Source organism: Pseudophryne corroboree, chromosome 8 (assembly GCF_028390025.1).
Source record: "Pseudophryne corroboree isolate aPseCor3 chromosome 8, aPseCor3.hap2, whole genome shotgun sequence".
Classification (NCBI taxonomy): domain Eukaryota; kingdom Metazoa; phylum Chordata; class Amphibia; order Anura; family Myobatrachidae; genus Pseudophryne; species Pseudophryne corroboree.
This window is the reverse complement of record NC_086451.1, coordinates 117,782,584-117,800,757: the sequence shown is the minus strand read 5'-3', so window position 1 is coordinate 117,800,757 and position 18,174 is coordinate 117,782,584. Positions and strand designations below refer to the sequence as shown.

General features: G+C 42.8%; 1 protein-coding gene across 4 annotated transcripts in view; it reads left to right on the top strand.

Moving 5' to 3' along the window:
- Positions 1-18,174, top strand: part of LOC134948713 (diacylglycerol kinase eta-like) — a 374,912-nt gene that overhangs the window by 282,166 nt on the left and 74,572 nt on the right. For all 4 annotated transcript variants that reach the window (XM_063936893.1, XM_063936894.1, XM_063936892.1 and 1 more), the window contains 10 exons: positions 4,024-4,126; positions 5,800-5,962; positions 6,719-6,827; positions 6,932-7,071; positions 9,623-9,704; positions 10,117-10,208; positions 12,038-12,137; positions 14,434-14,683; positions 14,776-14,880; positions 16,922-17,021. In XM_063936893.1, coding sequence (XP_063792963.1) covers positions 4,024-4,126; positions 5,800-5,962; positions 6,719-6,827; positions 6,932-7,071; positions 9,623-9,704; positions 10,117-10,208; positions 12,038-12,137; positions 14,434-14,683; positions 14,776-14,880; positions 16,922-17,021 — 1,244 coding nt within the window. The remainder of the gene's footprint in view (positions 1-4,023; positions 4,127-5,799; positions 5,963-6,718; positions 6,828-6,931; positions 7,072-9,622; positions 9,705-10,116; positions 10,209-12,037; positions 12,138-14,433; positions 14,684-14,775; positions 14,881-16,921; positions 17,022-18,174) is intronic.

Sequence of the window (18,174 nt, the reverse complement as noted above, 5' to 3'; positions counted from 1 at the left end):
CACCCAGGGCAGGGTAGATGTCACTGATGGTCTTTTATTAGTAGTTTTTAACATATCCTCCCTAGGGATAGCTAATACTTTATCTCTAACTTTTTCTAGATGTTTGCGTGTATAGCCCCTCTCTACAAATTTATTAACCATTTCAGTCATGTCTTGTATTGTTTGGACTGGGTCACTAGTAATCCTCCTTACTCGCAACATTTGGGAATAAGGTAGCCCATCCCTTAGCGGTTGTGGGTAGAAACTATCATGTTTCAAGATAGTATTTCTATCGGTGTCCTTCACATAGATTGATGTTTCCATCATTCCTGACTTGAGCATAATTTTTACATCTAGGAAGTTGATTGTCTCTGGAGAGATCTTATATGCAACTTGCACAGCGTGTTTCGTGGGGATCGGTATGAAATACCTACAATAAAAATCCCAACAGTCAAAATCCGGACAGCAATTGACCGACGGTCAAAACCCCAACAAGGTCAAAGTCCCGACATGGACAAAATACCGACATTTAAAATACCGACAAGGTCAAAATACTGACATGTGAAATGTCAACAGATCAAAATGCAGACACGAGTTTTTCCTTTTCACGTGTATGTCGACATAGGTCGACATGGACACCACATAACCCGTGTCCCCTCGCATGGCTTGCTGCGCTCACCATGCTTCGGGCACGGTGCCTAGCTGCGCTCGGCACACTATTATATTCCCCCTCCGGGTCCACTGGGATGGTAAAGTATGAACAAGTCTGTTTCAATGAAAAAATCATGAAGAACGTATGTTGACTTTTTGACCTGTCGACCTGTCAACATTATAAATGTCAGTGTTTTGACCTTGTCAGTATTTTAAATGTCAGTATTTTGATTATGTCGGGATTTTGACTGTCGGTCAATTGCTGTCGGTATTTTGACCATCGGGATTTTGATTGTCGGTAAATTGACTGCATCCCTTTTCGTGATGTTATGTGTTTCAAACAGGTTATTCAGTTGTATCTCACTTCCTGTCCAGATTAATAGGAGATCGTCAATATATCTTACATATAGCGGTAAATTGGGCATAATTTGAGGTTTAGACAAAAATAATTGTGTTTCGACCATTATCATGAAGGCGTTGGCATACGATGGGGCCACATTCGACCCCATCGCACACCCCGCCAATTGTAGGTAAAAACGTGCATCATACATAAAGAAATTGTGTGTCAAGATCAAATTAAGCAGTTGCAAAAATAGTGATACCGGTGGGCCGTTGTAATATGGGTTATCAGTAATTAATAATTCCACAGCCCTCAATCCGTCTATGTGTGGGATACAAGTATACAGACTATTTACGTCTGCACTACATAACAAAGTACCCTGAGGTAAGGAGCCCAGTTTCTCTAGTTTTAACAATAAATCTGTAGTGTCCTACAAGTAGGTACTGGTCTGTTGTACACATGGATTTAAGAGTGAATCTAAGTAAACTGATATGGGTTGGTAAAGAGAGCCCCGGGCAGATATAATGCATCTTCCCGGGGGGTTCTCTAACCTTTTATGTATTTTCGGTACTGTATAGTATAGTATACTGGTACTATTAGATATAAATATAAATATATATATATATATATATATATATATATATACTGCTCAAAAAAATAAAGGGAACACTTAAACAACACAATGTAACTCCAAGTCAATCACACTTCTTTGAAATCAAACTGTCCACTTAGGAAGCAACACTGATTGACAATCAATTTCACATGCTGTTGTGCAAATGGAATAGACAACAGGTGGAAATTATAGGCAATTAGCAAGACACCCCCAATAAAGGCGTTGTTCTGCAGGTGGTGACCACAGACCACTTCTCAGCTCCTATGCTTTCTGGCTGATGTTTTGGTCACTTTTGAAAGCTGGCGGTGCTTTCACTCTAGTGGTAGCATGAGACGGAGTCTACAACCCACACAAGTGGCTCAGGTAGTGCAGCTCATCCAAGATGGCACATCAATGCAAGATGTGGCAAGAAGGTTTGCTGTGTCTGTCAGCGTAGTGTCCAAAGCATGAAGGCGCTACCAGGAGACAGGCCAGTACATCAGGAGACGTGGAGGAGGCTGTAGGAGGGCAACAACCCAGCAGCAGGACCGCTACCTCCGCCTTTGTGCAAGGAGGAACAGGAGGAGCACTGCCAGAGCCCTGCAAAATGACCTCCAGCAAGCCACAAATGTGCATGTGTCTACTCAAACGATCAGAAACAGACTCCATGAGGGTGGTATGAGGGCCCGACGTCCACAGGTGGGGGTTGTGCTTACAGCCAAACACCGTACAGGACGTTTGGCATTTGCCAGAGACCACCAAGATTGGCAAATTCGCCACTGGCGCCCTGTGCTCTTCACAGATGAAAGCAGGTTCTCACTGAGCACATGTGACAGACGTGACAGAGTCTGGAGACGCCAAGAAGAACGTTCTGCTGCCTGCAACATCCTCCAGCATGACTGGTTTGGCAGTGGGTCAGTAATGGTGTGGGGTGGCATTTCTTTGGGGGGGCCGCACAGCCCTCCATGTGCTCGCCAGAGGTAGCCTGAGTGCCATTAGGTACCGAGATGAGATCCTCAGACCCCTTGTGAGACCATATGCTGGTGCGGTTGGCCCTGGGTTCCTCCTAATGCAAGACAATGCTAGACCTCATGTGGCTGGAGTGTGTCAGCAGTTCCTACAAGACGAAGGCATTGATGCTATGGACTGGCCCGCCCGTTCTCCAGACCTGAATCCAATTGAGCACATCTGGGACATCATGTCTCGCTCCATCCACCAACGCCACGTTGCACCACAGACTGTCCAGGACTTGGCGGATGCTTTAGTCCAGGTCTGGGAGGAGATCCCTCAGGAGACCATCTGCCACCTCATCAGGAGCATGCCCAGGCATTGTAGGGAGGTCATACAGGCACGTGGAGGCCACACACACTACTGAGCCTCATTTTTACTTGTTTTAAGGACATTACATCGAAGTTGGAGCAGCCTGTAGTGTGTTTTTCCACTTTAATTTTGAGTGTGACTCCAAATCCAGACCTCCATGGGTTAATAAATTTGATTTCCATTGACAATTTTGTGTGATTTTGTTGTCAGCACATTCAACTATGTAAAGAACAAAGTATTTAATAAGAATATTTCATTCATTCAGATCTAGGATGTGTTATTTTAGTGTTCCATTTATTTTTTTGAGCAGTGTATATATATATATATATATATATATATATGTGTGTGTATATATATATATATATATATATATATAAAATTGCCCTGCATACATTTCTGAGCGCTTGCTGTCAAAGGTAAAAACATCCCCTCAAAGTAATGTAAGTAATCGTGTTTTGACCCCTCATTTATATGTTATAAACTAGCTTTTTCCCTCTTGTTTGTGTCTCAAATTTGTCTTGAGTTATGAGATTAAATTTTAAAGTTTTATTTACATTTGTATATGCATAAAAACTTGTACTTCCATGTTTGTATATTATCTCCCATTTATCTCTGCCAAGTCAGTTTATTTTACATATGCAAAAGGATATGTACTAAACCAACAATGCCATTGGAATGTTCAGCCTCCACTTCAGGATGATTTCATAATAAAATAATGCTTTTGAGAACAGAATTAGTCGCATTACTTGCGTTACTCTGAAATATTTGTAGACTGTCTCAATCTGCCTCGGCTAATCACTATAACTTGAAAAAGGACATTTTGCATCTCCTGTAACTGATAATACTGCACCTTAATGCGCTAACCCATGTATATGGCAATACAAATCACAACGGTACAAATATGCACACAAAATGTCTCAACAAAAGAATGATTGGAAAATAGCAAAAAAGTTCACATTGGTGCCCTTTGGCGGGTATTTATCAAAGTATTATAGTATAGTATACTTACTGAACTGTATGATAAACTGTGCTTGTCTTATTATGCATTTTTCTAAGGGGTATGTACTGTAGCATCGCTGCAGGTTGAGAAGATGAATGTGAAGCTTAGCATTACAATCATGCTGCCTGTGTCTTTCTTTAGGTGCACAGTTCCTGTAAGGAGCAATTGGGGAAAATATGCCCCCTTGGAGCCTGCAGAGTCTCTATAATCCCACCCACTGCACTAAATAGCATTGACTCTGATGGTGAGTGTCTAGTATAAAGCTATGCATAAACTGAATGTGTATTGAACACATGCTCCAACTTGTCTTTACTCAGAGCATGGATGGAAGGAATCATGCTCATATTAAATGTAAAACATAGCTATTCAGTGAATAGTATACAGCATACAGGTGCCACATTATAACCAAACCCAAGAAGCAGGCCTTGATCAAGGGGCTCCAACTACTCTTTATTCTCTGCATCGTTCACCATCTCAGCTGTGGCACACTTCAAAGCAGAATAACACTGGCAAATGTATTATGCTTCTAATGACTTTATCAAATATATTGCTATCTATCAATCCTATAAAAATAAATTAGAAACTGACAAATAACAACAAATATACTCCCAATGTCATAACTGTACACACAGTAAGCTTCAAACCCAGATGCCTTTTTTCATACATTTAAATCTCTTCTGAGCTGTCCCACACCATCCTCCCAGAGTTGGCCAAGATCTTAAATGATACAGTCCAGCAGGAAATGGTATCATAGCTTGATTCATCATTTTCTGACAACTCTACATTTCATCCAAAATGGTGATTTTATGCTAACTCTCTTCTATTATTTATACTCTTCTACGTGTCTGTGTACTCTACTTGAGGTCATGCCCTCACAAATCTGTCAGCCCCCTTGTCCTGAAACTGACTAAGGTAGTCGGTAATTTCACCACTGCTAAATCAAAAGGCAATTACTCACTCGTAATCCTCCCGAACCTCTCTGATGCATTGGACACTGTTGACTGCTCACTTTTCATACAAATTCCTATGTCCTATCCTTGTTCTTATTCTTGCTCTTATCCTTCGTATTGCGCTTCTGCTGTTCATTTGTCTGGATCCAACTTCTCTCTGCTTCTTATATGATAATGCTTGATCCTAGGCTCTCTGCTCCTGTCTGTCTTATGCCACTTCTCTTGGAAAAATAATAAACTCCTTTGGATTTCAGTATCATCTCTCTGTGGATGGTATATAAATTGATCTTTCCTCTCGTATAAGGGCAGCTGTACTAAGCCTTGGAGACTGATAATGTGGAGAGAGATAATCTACAACCAATCAGCTCCTAAATGCCATGTTACAGGCTGTGCTAGTCATGTTACCGGCATGCACCCTGCCATAGGTCTTTGGTTGCAATTTTGCTGCGTGCCTCCAAGTTATGGGGGAGTCATCAGACCGAACTAGATTATCTGGCAGGCTGCATTCTGTGTTTTTTTAAGCATTGAATAGGATGTCTATTTCTCTTACTAAAAAACCTGTCTTTAATAATGCTATATATGGATCTCTAATCTATACCTGCCGGCTCACCCACAACATTAGCGACACTCACAAATTCTGGGCAGTTCATCCACACTCATGGAAGAGTAGATCAGCCTCCAGAATCTCACCAACTTCCAACAGTATTGTACAGTGGGGACAGTGCCGTCATGCTGCCCCCTCCCCCGGCAACTCCCACTTCTACCTCTCCTCCAGGATCTGATGTCGCTAAAACACTCTTAACATACACTACAATCTGTTCGTTCAGACTGTTATTTATTGCATTGTAAATGGCCAAAATCTATTAGAGAAATTCTATTGTTAGTGTTAGTTCAAAAATATAAAATAACGTGTATGTGAGCAGCGCTGTGATGTGCGTTTCAGAGCTTATTCCATCTGCTGTTTTAGGTTTTTGGAAAGCTACATCCCCTGTCTCCTGTGCCAGTCCTCTACTTGTATTTGTGAACTCTAAAAGTGGAGACAACCAAGGCGTGAAGTTCCTGCGCAAATTCAAGCAGTTTTTGAATCCAGCTCAGGTGTTTGACCTCATGAATGGGGGTCCGCAGCTTGGGTGAGTATTCCATTGTTATTGTTATTTTTTAAGTAGTTATACGTATTGATTAATATTTCATCTTCATTTTGAATTAGTTTAGCAGTTATTATAACGTAAAGTGTTGGAAAGTTAGTTATGTAAAAAGAAAATGTAGATATGGTTTAAATACAGATTTGAAGAGTGAAAAACTTGTACAAATTGCCAGGACTATTTTATGAATAGATGTAAAATAAAATAATGATATTTGTGTAATAACTTCATCCATCTGGTTCATATTTGCTGACCAATTTCCAGGAGACCCGTGAAATGTTAATGTGTAAAGAGGGGAGCACTGCCCCTCTTATTCGAATGATTCATGTAATGGGAGAGCCAGATTAAAGGTCACAGGGGCTTATAGGTGGAAATTGCAATGAGCCTTTTGCTATTGCCACCCAAGGTAGTGTTTGCAGTGTCATGGGAATGAGGTTAGACCTAGTAAACTCTGCCTGCCACACATCCACCTTCGTCTACCCTCGCACTGCATGTAAAGGAAGTAAAGAGAGGGAAATACTTCCCAACTGTCCGTGAAATCATGAAAGCATCCTGTCGGAGCCGTACCGGAACCACAATACCCCAAAATTGTCACTACTGTATCTCTCCGGTCCCTGAAACTGTCCCACGGGCATCTATGAGATATTTTTAAATAGTTCTTTTTTCTTGGAAAAGTAATACAATACATAATAGAGAAAAATACTGAGATTCTGGTTGATTATTACATTTCCTCATTTTTCTAAGGCTTCGTCTGTTCCAAAAGTTCTCAACTTTTCGTATCCTTGCTTGTGGGGGAGATGGCAGTGTTGGATGGGTTCTTTCTGAAATAGACAAGTTGGGGCTTCACAAACAGGTAGAAAACTAGAAATGGTTGTTTGAACTATTGTTTTGTATTGTGAACTAAGTTGTATTGCTTGTTTTTACTTTTGTATTGTTTTATTTCTTCTTTTTTATCAGTGCCAACTAGGGGTATTGCCGCTTGGCACAGGGAATGACTTGGCTCGGGTCCTGGGATGGGGAAGTCTGTGTGATGATGATGCGCAGCTGCTCCAAATACTTGAGAAGCTAGAACGTGCCACAACCAAAATGCTGGATAGGTAATGAGTGACCCTTTATGTAAATCACTCAGCATTCGTTATTAATATAATTAGGGCACCAAAAATGAAAAACTTGGAGAGCCACCTTACTAGAAGCTTGTCCAAGATTTAAAGGACCTCATTCTAAATCGCACACACAGCCGATGTCAGACGCAGTGGAGCGATGTATTCTCTTCCTCATGTGCACCTAAGTCGCACTGCGCGTGTGTCCAGGTAGCATCAGCACACAGTTGGAGTTGTGATTGAGGCGCACGGCAGATGCACAGTCTCAGACATGTCTTGAAAATGTATTGGGCGTTCCTGGGCAGTGACAGGGAGGTGGCTTATCAGACTCACAGAGATGGTCCATCTTATGGGAGTTGTAAGTGTCATGATCTGGGTTTTATTTGGGCTCTGGTCAGGAACTGCTGGGTTTGTCTGGCTGGTGCGGCATATATGAAGTTAGGTGGTCTGATTATGCTCTTTCGAACGAAACTGTAGAAACAATGTAGAAACAGGGACAATAGGATTAACTGGAGGGATGTACTGCAGAAAGGAAGCTGACACCTGCAGGACCAGCTGAGAAGTGCACTGTTTTTGGTGAGCTGGTATACATACTGGTGAGTGGATGATATACGAGAAAAGCATAGCAGGCGTATGACTAGGCTAACGATATTATACCTTTAAATCGGGTCATACATAAATTACACAGGTTCTATGGCTGATTAAAACCAAGTGAAATGCAGGCTTGACGTCAGCCAGCCACAGAACCAGTGTAATTCATTAGAGTCTTGGTTTAAAGGGATAGTACGGTAGGCCTATATATGACTAGCTTTAGCTAGCTTCTGCACCATAGCACTTAGGAGAGAGTGTACAGTACCACGGGTGGAATGTTGGCCCTTGTTAATAGTACTACACAGAAGCTCTGGTGTTCTTTGGAGAGAGTGCACTATGGATGAACTTGCTGATGCTTGGTGATTGCGGCACATGTGTTCTCAGGAGAGAGTGGTAAGCAGTTCGAATGTTGAGGCTTGCAGAGATGGCTGAATAGCACTGGAAAAAAACTGAGTTCAGGATGCTAAAGGCTGCTGGAACTGGAGCCAGGAAATAGGTCACAATTGAAGTTGTTCTGGCACTGTACTGCTGTCCTAGAGGGGTTTATATAGGGTGCTCAGGATACATATTAGCTGCACTAGTCTGCTGGAAGGAAAGCAACCTCTGAATGGAGAAGCCGGGGTCAGTTGACTGGAACCAACAGCGCTGGGTCCGGGAAAGGGCGTCAACCATTAGAAGGATAAACAAATACAAATCTCAGGGACTGCTGCGGTGACCAGCAGAGATCCCCAGGAGGCAAAGCAGCAGTGCGGGTCAGGTAACAGGGTCTCAAAGCCAGGGCAGTATCATTCATAAATCTGACTAGACTGAAGCCGAGGGTTCCCCCTTGACTACGGACTAGCGATGTGCAGCTCGGATTTGACTCAGATTTTCCAGCCAAAATCAGATCTCAAAACGAGGCAAAACATCATCTTCTCCCACCAAAAATGTAATCGTTGTCCATGGAGGATGATGTTTTCCTGCCAAAATGAATAATCATCCATGGACAAAGCTGACGGTTAAGCAGGAAAAGATGTTTTGCTTCATTTTGAGATCGAATTTGGCTGGAAAATCTGAGTCAAATCCAAGCAGTTGGGTCTACTAGGGACTTGTCAATATTTGTGCTGAAGCGCTAGGACTCCAATGGTGAAAGGCACTTTACACACTGCGCTGTAGCAAAGCATACTCGTAGTCAGCTGAGGTTTATTTTGAGACAATGAGGGAAGGGGGGAGACAGCAGACCAATAGTGCACTATCGCTATTTTCAAAGAGAAAAGAGAAGTAAGAACGATTGTCCTGCGAGAAAAAAGGTCAACAGACTTTATTTCACCTGGGTATCGGTGTCCGTGTGAATACTGAAAGTGTAAATAATAGCATAAGCTCTGCTTCTCAAATGTCAGCTGTAGTAGGGTGAAAGACTGAAATCCTGAAGGGGGCCCAAAATGCCTGAAAGCCTAGGGCCTAACCCTGGGTTAATATGACCCTGCTCAGAGCCGGATGTGTGACATTATGTGAGTGTTGGGGGGCATGTCTCTGAAAGCGGTTGCATTTATAAACACCTAACCTCTCACATAGGAGGCCATACTTGGTCAGATAAACTGCCATAGGGCTGGTGCAAGTTTCGATGGTGCAACCGATGGTGCATCTAAATACCCACCATTCAGTCTTTGCTTGCATGGATATGCACTAGGGAAGTATTATGTGGCGGCATGCATGGATGTGCACCAGGGAAGGACTATGTAGCATCACGCATGGATGTGCACCAGGGAAGGACTATGTAGTGGCACATATGGATGTGCACCAGGGAAGGTTTATGTAGCATCACGCATGGATGTGCACCAGGGAAGTACTATGTAGTGGGAAAGAAGGGTTTTTGGATAAACATGTCTGGAATCCTGCTATTTGTTGGTCACTTTACAAAAGGTATATGTATTTACCATTTTAGGGCTGTGTTATCTACATTCTTTATAACCCTTAGGTGGAGCATTTTCACATATGAATCCCCAAAACACTCACCACCATCAATCAGAGAAGATGAAAATGGAGAGCCCAGGATTCAGGTAACTACAGCTATGCCAGATATTCATGGAGAGCTCATGCTCACTAAAATAATTAAATTTTCTCACCTTAGTCATGGCCAAAGGTTGTATGTTCTGCATGAATCCTATAGCATCTGGGAAACCACCTAGAGGGGTAAATGTAATAGCCTGAGTGACGCAGGCATCAGACGAGTTCCCAGTGAGTCTGGCCAATATTTTAAAGGGGCAATCATTTATAAGGCAACACCTGGTTTTTCCTTTTAAATAATTGCCTGTTTAAAATATCGGGCAGACTCGCTGATGCCTACTTTGCGCAGGCTATTATATTTACCACACAGTTTGACTGTATCATTGCAAAACTTTTTAGCTATAGGGACCTGTACACTCCAGTCTCCTTTCTTAATTTCCCATGCTTTTATTTTTTTATTGGCAGGTACAGATTTCTCAATATGCGGATTCTGTTGCTTTCCACCTAGCTAAGATCCTGGAGTCAGACAAGCACTGTGATGTAATTTCTTCTGCCAAGTAAGTGATGCTACTAGCTACTGTAGATTGTGCTTTTGCCAGAGGCGTAACTAGGGTTTTTGGAGCCCAGGGCAAGATGTAAAATGGCGCCCCCCCCCCCCCCCAAAAAAAAGCACACAAAAAGAAGCATGTGCGCGTGTCGGAAAAATGGGCGTGGTCACACACCAGAAGGGGTGTGGCCACGCTCCAGAAGGGGTGTGGCCACTGAAAATGGCCCACAGTGCCAGTTACATTGCCCCACAGTGCCAGACACAATGCCCCACAGTGCCAGGTACAATGCCCCACAGTGCCGTATACATGCCCCACAGTGCCGGATACATGCCCCACAGTGCCAGTTACATTGCCCCACAGTGCCAGATACAATGCCCCACAGTGCCAGATACAATGCCCCACAGTGCCGGATACATGCCCCACAGTGCCAGATACATGCCCCACAGTGCCAGTCACATTGCCCCACAGTGCCAGATACATGCCCCACAGTGCCAGATACATGCCCCACAGTGCCAGTTACATTGCCCCACAGTGCCAGATACAATGCCCCACAGTGCCGGATACATGCCCCACAGTGCCAGTTACATTGACCCACTGTGTCAGATACATGGCCCACAGTGCCAGTTACATTGCCCCACTGTGCCAGATACATGCCCCACAGTGCCAGATACATGCCCCACAGTGCCAGATACATGCCCCACAGTGCCAGGCCCCGCTCAGTGCCAGATACATGCCCCACTGTGCCAGATACATGCCCCTCAGTGCCAGATACATGCCCCACTGTGCCTGTGCCCGTGCCCCCCCCCCCCCCCGTTCACTTACCTGCTGCTTATGTGAGGGGAGGAGAGCGCAGGGCCTCTCTCCTCACCGCTCCGTCCAGGTCTCCCGTCCCGTCTCCGGCGGCTGTGTCTGGCGCCAGTTCGCTAGCCAATCAGAGCTCGCGGACCGGCAGCCAATCAGGAGCCGGTCCGCAAGCTCTGATTGGCTAACGCCGGAGACCGGACACAGAAGCGCTGCTGGCAGCGCTGTTAGTGCTGGCAGCGGCGGTGAGGGGAGTGAGAGACGCTGCGCTCTCCTCCCCTCACATTTAGGGTTGACGGGGGCAAGTGGGGCATAAAGCCCTGGCCGCCGGCGGCGCCCCCCTCTCCTGGGCCAGCCAAGGCACCCAGGGCACGTGCCCCGCTCGCCCTACCCTAGATACGCCTCTGGCTTTTGCGAGCAGACTACAGTGATATAAGAAATACAGTTGGTACAAAATAAAACATGGTGAGATAGTACATCAAGGAAAAATGGTTTCGCCAACAAATGATGCATCCAACACATAACTGCAATAGTGTGGGTGTGGTATGCGTGACCGGTGGTCAGGAGACCTCCGGTCAGCATACCTCAGCTGGTATCCCGGCAACGGAATACCGGCGGGGATGGCGAGCACAACAAGCCCCTTGGGGGCTCACTGCGCTCGACACGCTGCGGGCTTGATGGCGGCCTGCGGTAGCTGCAGGTTCTATTCCCACTCTGTGGGCATCGTGGACATAGTCCCTGTTGGTCGGCATGCCGACAAGCGGGATTTTGCAGGGGCAGGATGGGGGGGGGGGGGTATTTGACCGGCGGTCAGGAGACACATAACTACATCCCGTAGAAACATCCGGGCAGGGATTGGGAAAGTGGAAGGAGCAGATTCCTATATTAACGATACTGAATCCGGTATACGTTAAATTTGCCGGCTGTTGTTTTTAACTTATTGTATCATATTATATATGTAAACCATGTCATTAAAACAGGGGGCTTGGTTTTACTTTAAGGTAAATTACTGCAGTGTTCCATTTACTTCTGGACAGGTTCCTGTGCCTTTCTGTAAATGATTTTGTCACAGAAGTGGGGAAGGCATATGAGCGAGCTGCCGAAAATCATGAGGAAGCTGACAACATGACTAGAAAGGTAATACAATTGCTATATTCATGACATTTGCGTATAGAAAAGTGGGGTTCTCTGAAAAGATCGGGCCACAGAGTAAAAGGTTTAGCTGATGAAAATCTGAAAGCATGAATGTTAAGAAGCTGGAGCTAGAGGTTAAATAGGCTTCAACTCCATGCTTGGTATAAAAAAGCGACAATGGGAGGGTGCAGGCAGGTAAAACAACAGATCACAAAAAGTTAGAGGGGCCATTGGTGCAAACCGCATCACTACACTCCTTGCACTTGTCCTCTGGGTAAACAAAGATGAAAAGATGAAATGTTTATAAAACTCATGTAAACAACATAAATGATTGATCACTGCCACAAGACATATGACATCATAGTAATAAGCTGCAAATAAAAGAAGGAAAATCAGTCATTGTCCAGTACAGTCAAACAGGTAAACAGGGTTTCAGGACAGCAATAATATATGAAAACCATAAAATAAAATACTTTATTCCTTTTTAGAATATTTTTTTATTTAGCCTTTCAGTTCCATTCTCATGCGCAGGATTCCGAGTCGCTTCATGCATGCACACATCAGCAGAGACCGGCTCTGCAAAGCTTTAAATTAATCCATACTGGTCTCAGTCAGTATTAAGCGGGGTGACTTGAGTATTAATCAGCTTCCGCATCCATATTTTGATAAATTGTGGGAATAAGAGAGTTTTTGATTCAGAGATAAAATCAGCCTTGTCATATCATTGGACAGGATCTCCAAGAGATCATATGGGCCCCTGTACTAGACAGTGATGTGAGGGGGTGGTCCTCTGCAGAAGCTGTGCATGCCAACAGCTGCGTGGTCAGATCACCTTGGATTTTGATTTTGCCAATCTTGCAGAACCATACCCCCAGACTCCTAGGTTCCTTAGTCCTCAACAATCCGTATTACACTGAAATCATATCTGGATGCAATGGATCTTGTTGGTGCCTAATCCTAACCCTCCCTGGTGGTGCCTAACCCTAATCTCCCCTTCCAAGTGCCTAACCCTAACCCCCCCCCCCTCCTTGGTACCTAACCATAACCTTCCCATCCCTGCACCCTAAGCCTAACCCTCCATCTTGTGCCTAAACCTAACCTGAACCCCCCCCCCGACCAACCCGTCCCACTGTAAGAACGGTTGGGATTTCGGAGGTCGGTAATTTGGGGGAGTGGCTTAGAGTCACATAATATTCATATTGAGAATGTAATAAAATATAAATATATTTTAATCTATGTTATTGTTTTGTTTTTCAAAAATATGACAAAAAAGTAAACTAAGACACAGTAAGTTTTTAAGATAGTCCACTTTCATCCAGGTAGCAGGCGCTTATTTCCAGTACATGCTGACAGACCAAAGATTTCAGCTCCATTTTCATATTTTCGAACCATTATTAAGTCAACAGTGTATAACTATGACTTCAATGAGAATAAAGGAATGAAAAAGAAAAGATGAGGAGAAAGAAAGAGAAAGAAAGAAAGATAGAGAGAAAGAAAGAAAGAGAGAGAGAGAGAGAGAGAGAGAGAGAGAAAGAAAGAGAGAGAAAGAAAGAAAGAAAGAAAGAAAGAAAGAAAGAAAGAAAGAGAAAGAAAAAGATAGAGAAAGAAAGAAAGAGAAAGAAAAAGAAAGAAAGAAAGAGAGAAAGAAAGAAAGAAAGAAAGAAAGAAAGAAAGAAAGAAAGAGGGAGGATGGATGGGTCATGCACACCCAGGCCTCACACCATCACTGTCGCTAGTGTAAACAATTGGGGGGGGGGGGGGGGTTCATATCATTGGGTTGATTTGAAACATTGTTGTATTTGCCTTTTAATTTCATCTATGTTATCGTTAAATGTGCCTGTGCTTCTTTAACAAGCATTTCAAAGTGGCTGCTATTTAGAGAATACTCCGGGTGTTTCTGCTATAACACCTAGAGATTTGTAGCATCCCTTGTTTCTTAATAGCAGAGAATGAATTAAATATATTAATGAATGCAAACATGTGGCCATGGTAGTTATACATAACTCTCTGTAACTGTGAGGGATCAGGCAGGAGCAATGCACTGCTGTACAATGTAGGGCGCATTTACTAACATTACATTAAGTACAAAAACTGTACTATACTGTATTAATCAAATAATCACTTGGTACAATTGTCTAACATACAACTAATTAGATCAAAGTTCAATGCAAAATTTGCTCCAGAATGTGATGTTAGTTGATTTTCTGTCTTGTATGAAAATATGAAAGTGGATGTATGTGTGAAACTGCATCTAAACGCCCATCTATTTATCTGAGAGTGTTTTATTAATCTTTTACAGTGCTCAATGCTTAATGAAAAGCTGGATTCGTTAGTTAGGGCTCTTAATGAAGAGTCATTGGCACTACTGACCCCCTCCTCTCGGAACCTCCACCCTGACTCTGCACTGAAGGAAAACAGCAAAGAAGTGAATGAGAAGGGGGACCATTTGGATGACGTAGCAACAATGTTCAAATCTAAGGAGCAGCTTATGCTGAGGGCCAATAGCCTAAAGAAAGCTTTGAGGCAAATCATTGAGCAAGCGGAGAAAGGTGACACGTGCCTGATTTTATTTTAAAATAATTGAGGGCAATTGACAAAGTTTAGTTATTCATCCCAGTTTATAATTTTACTTTAAACATAGCTGTGGATGAGCAGAACAAACACACTCAAGTGTTCAGTAGCTCTGCGACATCTCCGCTCCAGAAAGAAAACTCTGAAGAATTCCTTAAGGAAGCTGAGAGGCTAGGTAAGGCAATAAGACACATTATTTTATTATAAATAACAATTTATTATTAGGGGGTTTATGTACTAAGCCTTGGAGAGAGATAAAGTCGACGGAGAGAAAGTACCAGCCAATCAGCTCCTAGATGCTATCTTACAGGCTTTGTTTGCAAAATGACAGGAGCTGGTTGGTTGGTACTTTTTCTCCATCCATGTTATCGCTCTCCAAGACTTATACATATTCCCCTATATATTCTGTTCAGGAGAGCCTGTCAATTCACAAAGCCTGATCATTATAAGTGTGGTTATAGCCGATAGCAAATACAGCGGAACAATTTCCCCTTTTTTGCACTTTTAAGAGGGCTTGACCAACGGTGAATACTGGTGTACTCAGCGTTATTATCATTTGATTTTAATATATTAATTTTACATGTGGGAACAACATTTAAATCGGTTATTTACCCCATAACTCTTCCAATATCTATTGATATGAACTCCTGATGAAGTCCTTCGGGACGAAACGCGTCGGGTATTGATTAGCTGTGAAAACATCAGACATCCTTTAAAAGACATCATTGGATGGAACACTTTGATTGTATCATGTCTTTTACAAAATTGGAATCTGTATTGTAAATATGTTTGCCGCTTGAATTGTATGTAGCATTTTATGCTTACTAAAAGTGCATTGTACATGGATAATATGTAAATAAATTGAACGTTTTTTTTAAATTGTGGTCAGAATCTGGAAGAGTATTCCATTCACATTAAGACATTCAGCTCCCTTAGACATTCTGTGTTTTGTATCCTATTTCTGTACTCCAGCTAACAGAGAGTACGTCAAAAGGTTGTAGCTCACTTATAGCGCAGAATTGGGTCTATACCACATCCGTTCCCCTATATGGCTTAATTGATTACAATATATGAGATCTCTCGTTTTCCTTTGCTAAAGTATAAAAAAATTACCATTTGTACCTTAAACTGGGCAACTTAATGTATTTTGTATAACTTAGATAACATGATCTACACTATTTAAAATTAACCATCAAAACTTACTAGTTATCCATGGGAAAACACAGGCTTTTTAGGGGTTAATTTTAGGAGTGAGGGGGGAGAGCTGACCGTCAGCAGCAGCGGAACTCGTCCCCCTCACGTTCCTATCTTGCCCCAGACTTGTTGATTTATATACTCAGTCCTATGGGGCTGTAAACAAAAGTCCACAAGTAGGGCGGTACTATGAATGTGGCATACTGTATAGCCGCACTAACTCATAGGGGTGACATAGCTAGGCCTAACTGAATTGAGCACTTAGATGGAGGTTTCCAAATATTGGCAGCTTGTTTGCTAACTTGACCGCTAAATGTAGAATTTGATCTGAACCACAGCAACCAATGATGGCGTTGTTTTATCTGCCTTGTGAAATTTACACTGTGTCCTAATGTTTGCCTTCTAGGAAAGGGCAAACAGATGGGTTCTCTCCTGAATGCAATATGATACCATGATCCTAGTGTATTGCATGGTGCCCTGCATTGTGTTATAGTTTTGGAGTTCTAATCGCTGACTGAAGAGATGTTGGGGCATATGTAATAGGGTCCGAGTTTGCCAGAGGTGCGTAATGCCAAACGAGCTCAGAGGTTTTATTAAAGAAGCAATCATTTACAAGGGTTAGGGTTAAAACCATGCCTTGTAAATGATTGCCGCTTTAAAACAAATGTTGAGATCGGTCGGCATCCCGCACCTCCAGCAAACTCGGACTGTTACATATGCCACTTTATAGTTTCTTATACAGTAAACGCACCAAAAGGGTTTTCTTTTTGCTCATCAATGCAATGCTGTTAATAAGTCCTATTATCAGACACCAACATTTCCAAAGAAAAATCCGCAAAACCTAAGATTGCCCACAGAAAACACGGAAATAAACCACCTATACTGCACATATATATTGTTTAATATGCCCTAAATCACCATGAACAAATGTTTGCTCTGTTAGTAATTGTACACTGCTCTGTTATTGTGTTCTGAGTAATGCCTGAGGAAAATGTACAAATACATAAGACATATATTTCCAGCATACAGACGTGGAACTGTTTCATCGACCACATCTTCTATAATTCTGGACCGCCCCTACGCTTTCAGTCCTCTGCACTTCAATGAGGATCCCAACTCTGTGTAAGTGTGTTCTACATATCCAGCTATTATTATTATTATTATTATTATTATTATTATTATCCTTTACTTATATGGTGCCACAAGGGTTCCGCAGCGCCCAATTACAGAGTACATAAACAAATAATCAAAACAGGAAAACAGCAACTTACAGTTGAAGACAATATAGGACAAATACAGGGTAAATAAACATATCTGCATCAACAGATGACACTGGAATAAGTATCAGGTGGTAGAAGACTGCTGGAGTTGATGCAGTTGAAGATTATTAAAGTAAGAGAAAGGATGAGGGAATAGGGCCCTACTCGTGAGAGCTTACATTCTAAAGGTGAGGGGTAGACAGACAGGGCTGTACAGTGCAATGTGTGATTTGTCTGCTTACTCATTTGCAACACTTAAGCAATCCCTGTTGACATAGAGGCCTATTCATCAATGAATAGGCCCTAACACTACTACTGAAGTAGCAGTGTTACTTACCACTAAAAATGGCGTTGGTTCCCACTGGCTTGTTGAGTACTAGGCGGCCCCCTCAGGCCCCAATTAATAAACTTATAACCTGCGGAAATTTGTTTTTCTGCATGTGAACGGGCCCACATCAGATGGTGAAAAGGGCCCCATAATAACATACTATACTGTACAGCTTTAATTTAAAAAATGGAATAGTAAGGAATAAAAGAGTCATAGTGTAAACACATACTCCTGTTATAGATGTTTCTGCGGACTGCATCTGATCAGTGTAAGCCAATAGGAGTAACATGAAAATAGGATTTTAATTACCTTATGGTAAATTAATTTCCCGTATTCCGTAGAGGATGCTGGGGTTCCATTTAGTACCATGGGGTATAGACGGGTCCTTTGAGAGCCATGGGCACTTTAAGAGTTTAATAGTGTGGGCTGGCTCCTCCCTCTATGCCCCTCCTACCAGACTCAGTCTAGAAACTGTGCCCGAGGAGACGGACATACTTCGAGAGAAGGAAATACACAGATAGTGGTGAGATTCACACCAGCTCACACCGAGTTGAAAAACCATGCTGACCAGCATGCAACATGGGGAAACCATGCTAACCAGCATGCAACTTGGATAAGCCATGCAAACCAGCATGCAACATGGAGAAACCATGCAAACCAGCATGCAACTTGAAGAAATCAAGCGAAC